Here is an 11,732-nt window from a genome sequence, read left to right on the forward strand (position 1 = left end):
TGGGAGCTGGGTGCTGGTGGTGGTAGGGGGTTGGAGCCGGGTTCTGGTGGTGGTAGGAGGTGGGAGTGGGGTGCTGGTGGTGGTAGGGGGTGGGAGCGGGGTGCTGGTGGTGGTAGGGGGTGGGAGCGGGTATCTGGTGGTGGTAGGAGGTGGGAGTGGGGTGATGGTGTTGGTAGGGGGTGGGAGCGGGGTGCTGGTGGTGGTGGGGGGTGGGACTGGGGTGCTGGTGGTGGTAGGGGGTTGGAGCCGGGTTCTGGTGGTGGTAGGAGGTGGGAGTGGGGTGCTGGTGGTGGTAGGGGGTGGGAGCGGGGTGCTGGTGGTGGTAGGGGGTGGGAGCGGGTTTCTGGTGGTGGTAGGAGGTGGGAGTGGGGTGATGGTGTTGGTAGGGGGTGGGAGCGGGGTGCTGGCGGTGGTAGGGGGTGGGATCGGGGTGCTGGTGGTGGTAGGGGGTGGGAGTGGGGTTCTGATGGTGGTAGGGGGTGGGAGTGGGTTTCTGGTGGTAGGGGGTGGGAGCGGGGTTCTGGTGGTGGTAGGGGGTGGGAGCGGTGTGATGGTGGTGGTAGGGGGTGCGAGCGGTGTTCTGGTGGTGGTAGGGGGTGGGAGCCGGGTTCTGGTGGTGGTAGGGGGTGGGAGTGGGGTGCTGGTGGTGGTAAGGGGTGGGAGTGGGGTGCTGGTGGTGGTAGGTGGTGGGAGTGGGTTTCTGGTGGTGGTAGGGGGTGAGAGCGGGGTTCTGGTGGTGGTAGGGGGTGGGAGTGGGGTTCTGGTGGTGGTAGGGGGTGGGAGCGGTGTGATGGTGGTGGTAGGGGGTGGGAGTGGGGTGCTGGTGGTGGTAGGGGGTGGGAGCGGGGTTCTGGTGGTGGTAGGGGGTGGGAGCGGTGTGATGGTGGTGGTAGGGGGTGGGAGTGGGGTGCTGGTGGTGGTAGGGGGTGGGAGCGGGTTTCTGGTGGTGGTAGGGGGTGGGAGTGGGGTTCTGGTGGTGGTAGGGGGTTGGAGTGGGGTTCTGGTGGTGGTAGGGGGTGGGAGTGGTGTGATGGTGGTGGTAGGAGGTGGGAGCAGTGTGATGGTGGTGGGAGGGGGTGGGAACGGTGTGATGGTGGTGGTAGGGGGTGGGAGTGGGGTGCTGGAGGTGGTAGGGGGTGGGAGCGGGGTGCTGGTGGTGGTAGGGGGTGGGAGCGGGGTTCTGGTGGTGGTAGGGGGTGGGAGCGGGGTTCTGGTGGTGGTAGGGGGTGGGAGCGGGGTTCTGGTGGTGGTAGGGGTTGGGAGCGGTGTGATCGTGGTGGTAGGGGGTGGGAGCGGTGTGATGGTAGTGGTAGGGGGTAGGAGTGGGGTTCTGGTGGTGGTAGGGGTTGGGAGCGGTGTGATGGTAGTGGTAGGGGGTAGGAGTGGGGTTCTGGTGGTGGTAGGGGGTGGGAGCGGTGTGATGGTGGTGGTAGGGGGTGGGAGTGGTGTGATGGTGGTGGTAGGGGGTGGGAGCGGGGTGCTGGTGGTGGTAGGGGGTGGGAGCGGGGTTCTGGTGGTGGTAGGGGTTGGGAGCGGTGTGATGGTGGTGGTAGGGGGTGGGAGCGGTGTGATGGTGGTGGTAGGGGGTAGGAGTGGGGTTCTGGTGGTGGTAGGGGTTGGGAGCGGTGTGATGGTGGTGGTAGGGGGTGGGAGCGGTGTGATGGTAGTGGTAGGGGGTAGGAGTGGGGTTCTGGTGGTGGTAGGGGGTGGGAGCGGTGTGATGGTGGTGGTAGGGGGTGGGAGTGGTGTGATGGTGGTGGTAGGGGGTGGGAGCGGGGTGCTGGTGGTGGTAGGGGGTGGGAGCGGGGTTCTGGTGGGGAAAATGGGGTAATTTTAACTTTGGTAGTAGGAGCAGAAAACAGGCATGGCAGATTGGCCACCGTTACATTACCCACCCAATTTTTCTTTTAATTGAAGTCTACAAATCTCCTAACATTGAACAAAACTTAGGAGAGGGAGGTTAGTCTGAAAGTTTTATTTTGCTTGCAGCAATAAGAAATTAGATTTCATCCAGTCTGACAATGATGTGCTTTGGAATTGGACACTTTCAAATAAGTTATGGCTTGGAATTGTGTTGCAATGAGTTATTGATTATGTTTTGAGGAAATGAGTTGTTAGTTAGCCTGGTGCAATGGTCTGGTACAATGAATTTGTTTTATTCAGAGGAATATTTAATTATTATGGGATTTACTTTGCTGCACTATGAGCAACTCCACCTCATGGCAAGCTTGTAAAATCCTAGAAATTTGATCGATGGTTTAAATTGAACACAAGATTAATACTCCAGTTGAGGTCGAAGCAGTGCTTTATAAAGGTTCACCATAACCTCCTTGCTTTTGTACACTATCCCTCTATTTATAAAGCCCAGGATCCCATATGCCTTATTTAACCACTTTCTCAACCTGCTCTGCCACCTTCAGTGATTTGTACACATATAATCCCAGGTCCGTCTGCTTCTGCAGCCCTTTTAGAATTACACCTATTTTATATTGCCTCTCCTCGTTCTTCCTACCAAAATGAATCACTTCACTCTTTGCTGCATTAAATTTCATCTGCCACTTGTCTGCCCATTCCACCAGCCTATGTCCTCCTGAAGTTTATTACTATTCTCCTGACAGGTCACAATACTTCCAAGTTTTGTGTCATCTGAAAATTTTGACATTGTGACCCGATACACTCAGTTATAGGTCATTAATATATATCAGGAAAAGCAAGGGTCCTAACCCATGGGGAACCCCATTATATACCTTCCTCCAGTATGAAAAACTATCGTTCACCACTATTCTCTGTTTCCTGTCACTCAGCCAATTTTGGAGCCATGTTGCTACTGTCCATTTCATTCCATGGACTATAACTTTGCCAATAAGCCTGTTCTGTGGCACTTTATCAAATGTCTATCGGTAGTCCATGTACACCACATCAACTGCATTACCCTCATCAACCCTCTCTATTACCTCATCAAAAAAATTCAAGCAAGTTAGTTAAACATGATATTCCCATAACAAATCCATGCTGGCTTTCCATAATTAATCCATATTTGTCCAAGTGACTGTTAATTTTGTCTCGAATTATCGTTTTTAAAAGCTTTTCCACCATGAGGTTAAACTGACTGACCTGCAGTTGTTTGGCTCAACCTTCCACCCTTTTCTGAACAAGGGTAGAACATTTGCAATTCTCCAGTCCTCTGAAACCAACATTGTATTAAAGGAGGTTTGGAAGATTATGGCCAGTGCCTCTGCAATTTCCATCCTTACTTCCCTAAGTATCCTTGTTTGCATCATATCTAGCCCTGGTGACTTAACAACTTTAAGTGCAGCCAGCCTATCTAATACCTCCACTTTATCAATTTTTAGCCCATCCAGTGTCTCAACCACCTCCTCTTTCACTAAGACTTGGGCAGGATCTTCTTCCTTGGTAAAGACTCATCTTTCCACTGTGGATGTGACAGGGAGGTTATTATGTGATGTAGTAGTAAACGATGAGTCAACTTATAAGTAATTAAGATTTTTCAGGATGTGCCTGATTTGAATTCGACTTTTAAGAATTAAGTGATTTTGAGTTATACGTTTCTCATAATTATGAGGTGAATTAGTATAAATGAATTATACATTTCTAATTTGAAGTTATAATAACATTGTGCATGAATATACTATTTTTCTGGATTTAAATGTGAAGCATTCAGAATAGTTGTTATATGTTTCACAAATAAAGTTAAGCATTAAAGAAAAATAGTTGCTATGAGCACCAAAGAGAGTTAATGGGGAGAAGCAAAAGGCATAGACTAAGCTGGAAAATTTTGAGAAAGTTCCCTTCAGTTTTAATATTAAAATATTCCCTTATTATTTAGCAAAGAGGGACTTCACAGCAAATTGAGGGCTGAAGATAACCCCCCTAAAATATTCCCTTTTCTAATGCAGCTATTTGTTTTAAAATGCAACATGATGTCAGTAATTCTGGAGGGCAAACACCCATGCTATAGAGTGGTATTATTTTCACTAACCTGTCATTCTTTCCTGGTGAGCTTCCAGATTCAATTGAGGTTGAGTGTAAAGGCAGAAATTTTAGAGCGAGAGAGAGAGATAGAGCGAACAAGACAACCTTTAACATTATTAAGATCAGCTACCAAATTTCATAGCTAGAGACTCAGAGACAGGCCACTCATTGGAGTGTTTATGAGACCTTTCCAGAACAAAAATGATTGAAAAGGGTGAACAACGTAGAAGTCAAATTTGCCCATTGTTTCCTAGGAGGATAGATAATCATGGAAGATAGATTTTATGGTCCTTTTGTTTCCCTGTTTGGTCTGGCATTCAGAGATGTAAGTTATGATATCTATATGATAGATATGCTTGATGGCACTGTTGATGAAACTTTCCATCACTTTGCTGATGATTGAGAGTAGACTGATGGGGCGGTAACTGGCCGGGTTGCACTTGTCCTGCTTTTTGTGTACAGGACATACCTGGGCAATTTTCCACATTGCTGGGTAGATGCCAGTGTTGTAGCTATACTGGAACAGCTTGGCTAGGGGTGTGGCAAGTTCTGGAGCACAGTTCTTCAGTACTATTGCCGGAATATTGTCAGGACCCATAGTCTTTGCAGTATCTAGTGCCTTCAGTTGTTTCTTGATATCACGTGGAGTGAATCGAATTGGCTGAAGTCTGGCATCTGTAATGCTGGGGACTTCAGGAGGGGGCTGAGATGGATCATCAACTTGATAGTTAGCTAAGTGATACAAAAACTTTTTTGCTTACCCATTGCTTGAGGAGATTGAAAACAAAAGCTTTAGATTGCTGGATTTCTAAGGGAGAACTTATGAAAAAATGTTTGTTGTGTCTTATAGAGGGAGGTAACGCTGGAAATAAATGCTAACTTTCTCACCCCTGAACTGCAGATCACTGTCACAAGAGGTTCAGTGACTTGATCAGGGCAGGCAAGGTAAAACACCCCCTTTTCTTACCAAGTCTTCATTAATAATGAAATAAATCTGTATACAAATTGAGATAGTAGAGTTCCTTAGCCATCATGCACACACATATACATCCAAAAACCAGTTAACCGGGAAAAAAAAGGATTTTTGTTTGCAGCTATTTCATGGGAATGAAGGGAATAATAAAAAACTTAGTCTGTCATGATCTGGAAGGAAGTTCTTCAGTTTGGTCCCAAAGTCAAATGGTTGGATACCACTCGAAATCTTTCCAGGCGAGGTTGATGAACACTCTGTGATGGGTAGGTGCTCAAAAAACCTCAACAGTAGAAGGCCTCACATAATGTCTTCCATCAGGTGTGCAGCAACAAGGATCTTCTAAGGTCTTACAGCAGCAGTATAGGAGGAAAAAGTTTCTTCCAATATTCAGGATTTCCTAAACCCAGGAGGCAACAGTACAGCTTGATGCAGGGATTTTTCAGAGACAGGAGGCAATAGGAATCTGCCACATTCGAAATACAGAGTTTCTTCTCAAGAGATGCAGGATTCCTGTACAGAGAGGTAATACTTTTTTCTGGGTCTTCTTCTGATCTCCAGGCAGGTCTAAATCAAATTTCAAATGCCTGCTTTTTTGTCTAAACACACTGGATTTTTAAAGTTCTAAACTGAAAACAAAACCTTCCTGAAACAGGTCACATGTCTAGTCATAAGTTCCTTCTTGTCATAACTGATGGTAGCTCTGAGGTCAATCCCCTGCTGGTTTCCTCGAAATTACCTGCATTCCAGTCCTTGTCTACCAGTTCAGCTTCTGTTGAACTTCCTTTCAAAACATCCATAGTTTAACTATTTGCAGGTGTCTCAGTATTTAATAATGTCCTTCTTCAGTTTTTAAAAATACAGAATCCTAAGTTTTAATACAAAAAAAATCCTCGTAACACAGTTTTTGTCGCCATCTTCCCTAAAAGCACTTACTTGCAGACAACACCGTTAAACTGTTTCTCTACTTTAACATGGTGATACCACTATGGGGTGGATCTTGTCCTTGGCCTGACTTCGGGTTCCGTGGTGGGGGGGGGGGGGGGCCAGAAGAATCAGAGTGGCAGCGGCTGCCACAGAACCTGACACCGGGATTGCCGGGCCCGATCTTCCCAGGGGCGGGGAAGTTCCATGATGGCACCTCTGCTGCTCTGCGATGGGACCCTAGTTTAAATATTTAAAATACCTATCTGAAAAAATGTCAATGTCATCTGTCGCAATCTTCCCATCCGTTCCCAATCTTGAGCTCACTCACGCGTCTTCACTTACCCATCCACGAGAAGCTGGTGCCACCAAGGAGGGAAAGGGCTCAACTCTGCATTTTGTTTATAGAAGGGGGAAGGGGTCAACTCAGCATTTTGTTTGAAGGGCTGGCAGCGATTTAAAAATGGCGGCAGCACCTGCTCCTGCATCAGGTTCATGGCGTTGTCGATGCCGTTCCTGCCATATGATTGGGAGTGTGGTGGTGGGTGGCTGCCGTCAGTATGTTATGTGGCTGCCCACTGCAGCATTGCAGTGGCTGCCATTTTCTGTACCTGCCGCCGCTCCCAGTGGTGGGACAACAAAATCCAGCCCATTACATCATCTGTCCTGTGCAAACTGGGAAACACCCCTCAATTGCCAACCTTTACTTCATTCACTCAATGTAGTTGTGTGAGAAACTTGCATAAAATGCATGAAAGAGGCAGGGAATTTAAATCCCTAATATTTTCGCTGCTGAGGCAGCACATTATTCTTACCATGGGAGATGGAGATGTTAGGAGCACAGTGCTGGCACCAGGTTAATGGCCATTCATTTATAAGTCACTGCAGCATTCTGTGAAGCAACACCTCCCCATAAGCTTCCAAAACCTCTATCTCCTTAATCTCAAGTGGGATTTACTCAGGAACATAGGAATATAGGAACATGAGTAGGCCATTCAGCCTCATGAGTCTGTTCTCCCATTCAATTGGAGCATGAATAATCTGTACTTCAACTCTATTTACTGCCTTTGCTCCATTTAACTTGATAACCTTACCCCCCCCCCCCCCCCCCCGCCCAAAAAAAAATTCGATCACAGTCTTGAAAGTTACTGTTGGCTATGCCAATAAATTAAGAGGGGGAAGTTAATGTGTGTCCAAGATTGGACCATTACTAAAATTCACCAGTTTTTGGCGATTGTTCATGAGTTTTTGCTATTCATAGAATTCAAGAGAACCAATAACAATTAAAGAATTGGGGTAGAACTTCACTCAGGCAGTAGCATAAAACAGGCAGTATCACATTAGGCGCCTATCATACATATCATTGTCTTCAATAGAACTGAATATCAAGCGGGCATATAAGCAGCATTCAGTGCAATAAAAACATTTAGCGCCACCATCTAAGATAAATTTCTACCCCATTTATTGCCATCTGCCATTTTGTAAAAATATTTTGGCTAATGCTCCTTCCAAACTCTAATTTTCATATGTTTACACATGTACCATATGGCACCGTACAGAATTTTCCAACAAAATCATTCTAATATATAAAATTAAATATTTATTGCAAATATAAAACAAATGACATTTATAATATATAAGCAGTTTTAAGACAGTTAAGAAAAATAAATACAATATAGTTAATAAATATTAAATTATTTTTAAAAGTCACACTGTAATAAATATATCAGAAACATTATTATATCAACATTCTATAAAATATATTCACCATATTAAATAGTATTACCAGAAACATTGATATATTAACAATCTATAAATTATATTCACCAAATTAAATAATATTACCAGAAACATTGATATATTAACAATCTATAAATTATATTAACAATATTAAAGGGAGAAATCATCATTGTTTTGGACAGGGAATTGTCATCACTTGGTTTGGAGAAGTTGAGATGCATTTTTATCACCATCGGTTCACAAGAATGATTTGCTGACATTGGTAATGATTTTACAACATGATCTTTCATGATGCAAATTCAGTCATTATGATACACGTTAATCATCAAAGCCCAAAAGCTTTCACAATAACATTACAAAGCTGATAATTACCCCTTAAACAGTGCAATCAAAAATGGTAAAACAAAATCTAAATATTACGTAGGTAAAAAAAACAAGTTTACAGTAATAGTGCAATGCACTTTCACAATCTATTTAGTTCTTTTCCAGAACAACATTCATCCACTTTAATTGTAGATTTTTGTATCCTATGTTGAACTAAAACGTTCATACAGTGGGGGTTTTGTTGCCTTAGTTCACAGACTCAACGTCATGAAGCGAATGGCTCGGGCTGTTTTCTCAATGAATCGAGTGAAGTCTCGAAGGATGACATGCATGTTCACCTGCTTGTTCCAATCTACTCTTGACACCAGGGCTGAGGCTGAAACCTCCAGCTCACTCTCGGCCAAATCAGTGCTGCCAAACTCAGCATTTACCTGAAATAAAAAAGAAACAAGAACAGTCAGTGACTCAGGTTCTCAGATTCCAGTACACCCACTGACTGTCAGCAGCGACTTTAGTAATTGTTTCTGTTCACACTTACCTGGTTCATGACCAATTCAGCCAGGCGCTGGGTGCTGGATCGCATCCATATCACTTGGTCGTTTGAACTCGCGATGGGTGTTTCCACCAATAACAAGAAGGGCTTGTACTTCTGAAGGCCAGAGGCAATCGCTTTGAGGCATGTTTCCTGGAAAAGTAATTAAATATACTGAAGGTTTAGTACATTTAATCATAGTGTCTTGTAGGAACTTATGATCTTTGATTAATTTATACAAAAATATACATTAGGTGGGATATCAACTAGAGACATTACATTCTTCTGCCCTCCCTATTAGATGACATAAGATTACATTTTGGTGTGTTAGCATACTATCAAGTATGATTATCAATTGTTCACAGGCATATGGTACACAGACATGTAAACTTATCATGGTTTTTCAAGGGATAAAATATATATTTTGTAATATAGTAATTCAATAATACTGTATTAAAACTACTCAAGACATCCCATTGGCTTTACTATTACTACTGTAACATTAGGTTATTTTGCAATTATAGCAACTATAGGGTCGACCTTACAATTGCACACTACTTACCATGGATGGAAAATCATTGGCTGTGTGCCCACGATTTCCCCATCTGCTTGGCTGGTAGGTGAAGCTGCCTGCTAGTTGGAACCATTCATGAGATCAGCCCTTGTGTGTCAGCTGGAATGTTAAGAAACATTAAGCTGGGGGTGGAGGGCTGGTCTGATTATGTAAGGGTCAATGTCAAAGTCAAAATGGAAGCAGATTTTTCCCATGCTTAAAAAAGTTGGCAAACCCTCCATCAATCTCATGTTTTTGCAGTTGGTTCAGCCCATACAGCAGCTATTCAACCAACAACTGTGACAATATTAGGGATACCTGACAGGTAGATAAAATGGCAGTCTACATGTCCCTCCTTACATGGTCTTCTTCAGCTTTTAAAGGAGGCAATCACAATCCAAATCTGTTGTCCCAAAGGACCAACTTTGGATATTTAATCATTAAACCTAAATTAAAGTCATTCTAGGTTCAGAAGCAAGTTTGGCACTGATTCTTACTCTAACTCTGACTAGAGGACCAGGGTTCCAATCCAGATTTACTCAGATCTGCCAGTCTCGCTCATCAGAAGTGACAGTTACATTTGTTAGCATCAAATACAGATTCATAGAATCTTACAGCACAGAGGGAGCTTTCTTTTTCAAATGTCACCCTTAAAAATAAATACACACAGACGACTAAAAATCCCTTTGTACACGAAAGGTAGTCCAATTCGAAATATGTTCTTCTATATGATCTTCCGGTTGCTTGCCATTTCAACACTCCCCCCTGCTCTCATGCTCACATCTCTGTCCTGGGATTGCTGCAGTGTTCCAGTGAACATCAACGCAAGCTCGAGGAACAGCATCTCATTTACCGATTAGGCACACTACAGCCTGCCGGACTGAACATTGAGTTCAATAATTTCAGAGCATGACAGCCCCCCATTTTACTTTCATTTTTAGTTATTTTTTTCTTCCTTTTTTTTTACATTCTTTTTTACATTTTTTACAATCTTTTTTTTTGCATCTGTTTCATTTCATCTTAGTTTGTTCAGTTTGCTTACCCACTGTTTTTTTTTTCAGGTTTGCACTTGCTGTTATTCAATATTCAGTGCATTAACACTTAATCTGTACTAATGCTTTGTCTTTCAACACACTATTAACATATTGTTTGCCTTTGCTCCATGACCTTTTGGTCAGCTATGTGGCCTGGTCCAATCTACACCTCCTTTGTTATCTCTTGCCCAACCCCCACCTCACTTGTTTATAATCTGTGACATTTCTAATATTTGTCAGTTCCGAAGAAGGGTCACTGACCCGAAACGTTAACTCTGCTTCTCTTTTCACAGGTGCTGCCAGACCTGCTGAGTGGTTCCAGCATTTCTTGTTTTCATGTTCTTCTATAAATTGATTCATGATTTTGTTACCCATTGTCCACAGACGGAATCTTTCGCCCATGTTGAACGGGTTGGAAATTTATGCTACTCTTGACTATCACTATGAACAATTCCCCAGTGTTGGCTGATCTCACGATCAGGAGTGACAATAGTTCAGCTCCAGGAGGCAGTCTTGCATTACCTCAGCTTCTGGCATCTAACAGTGCAACAATAAGCAAGTTTTCAAAACTTTGATATCGAAGACCAAAAGTTCCCAGGTGATCAACTTAGTCGGTGCTTTACATGTTTCATATGAATAAGGATTTGAGGGGGTGCAGTACTGCACTAACATTACACTGACATTCAGGCGGTTGTGATCCTAGCCTTGCACTTGCCAAAGGAGGGAGCAATGAGGCTGTATAGGTATAACTTGCTGTTGCTCATCGATCGCCGGCGTTCAAACCCGAACAGCAACAATAGGGGTAAGTGCAGCGATCCGAGCAACTTTTATGTTTGCGGGGAGCACCTTGTGGGCACATCTGAATTTACTCTGAAACTCCTGCTCCCACTCGTTGCCATTCACCTTGTGAAAATTCATCTTTAAGCATCTGTCCTGAGTTCGGAGTTTTGGCAGGTCGAAATCGTAACTGAGCAGTGAGCTCCAGTCTCCGTCACATAACGAGAAATACTCACACAGCTGCAAGGAAAAGAAAGGTCACACAGTGAGTGAATGAATCCCGATCCAAAGGCTGTGAAGCTCCAGCTCCCAGCCCCAATTCCCAGTCCTTCACTTCTAACCCCTGACTCACCTGAGTGTCCCGTAGTTCAGCCGCTGTGTTCCGGATCTCCATTGCTAGAGAAGCGCAGCTTGAACAGGACCGGGCTGCTGCAGGGAAACTCTCCGCCGTTTCCACCTGGTCCGACACAGGGAAAGCAGCAACTCTTCCAAACAGCAAGAAGAAAAGTTGGCAGAAATCTGCAGGAAAAGAGACAGAATGAAATGAGAAATCACACCTCCCCCAACTCTCTCTGAAACGAGGTATTAACAGATAGATAACTGGGTGCAGTGTTCACTAACATTGGACAGATCTCATGTTGAACTGTTCTTCTCCGGACTTTGCACAAAGCTCTGAAACTTGTAGCTCTCTCCAGCCCTTTCCCCACTATTTATTATTAATCGCTACCTTTGGGGAAAATCCTACATTTGTAAATAGGTTCTATTGACGTCAGATTTATAGATTTGTTACTTAATTGCAGCCACGTGGCATTGTCTTTTCTAAAATATTTACATATAAACGACCTCAGTAATAATTGCCCCGGGGAGGGTAAGCGAAAATACTAT

At 44.1% G+C, this 11,732-nt stretch overlaps 1 protein-coding gene across 1 annotated transcript; it reads right to left on the minus strand.

Moving 5' to 3' along the window:
• Positions 1 to 8,187: 8,187 nt before the first annotated feature.
• LOC137379713 (interleukin-6-like) lies at positions 8,188 to 11,530 on the minus strand. Its single transcript, XM_068050964.1, has 5 exons — positions 11,469 to 11,530; positions 11,200 to 11,366; positions 10,974 to 11,087; positions 8,490 to 8,636; positions 8,188 to 8,382 (listed from the first exon to the last, which is right to left on the minus strand). The coding sequence occupies exons 1-5, from the start codon at positions 11,482 to 11,484 to the stop codon at positions 8,203 to 8,205; spliced, it is 624 nt and encodes a 207-aa protein (XP_067907065.1). The 5' UTR covers positions 11,485 to 11,530; the 3' UTR covers positions 8,188 to 8,202.
• Between the last annotated feature and the right edge of the window lie 202 nt (positions 11,531 to 11,732).

The sequence above is a fragment of the Heterodontus francisci genome, chromosome 2 (assembly GCF_036365525.1).
Source record: "Heterodontus francisci isolate sHetFra1 chromosome 2, sHetFra1.hap1, whole genome shotgun sequence".
Taxonomy (NCBI): Eukaryota; Metazoa; Chordata; class Chondrichthyes; order Heterodontiformes; family Heterodontidae; genus Heterodontus; species Heterodontus francisci.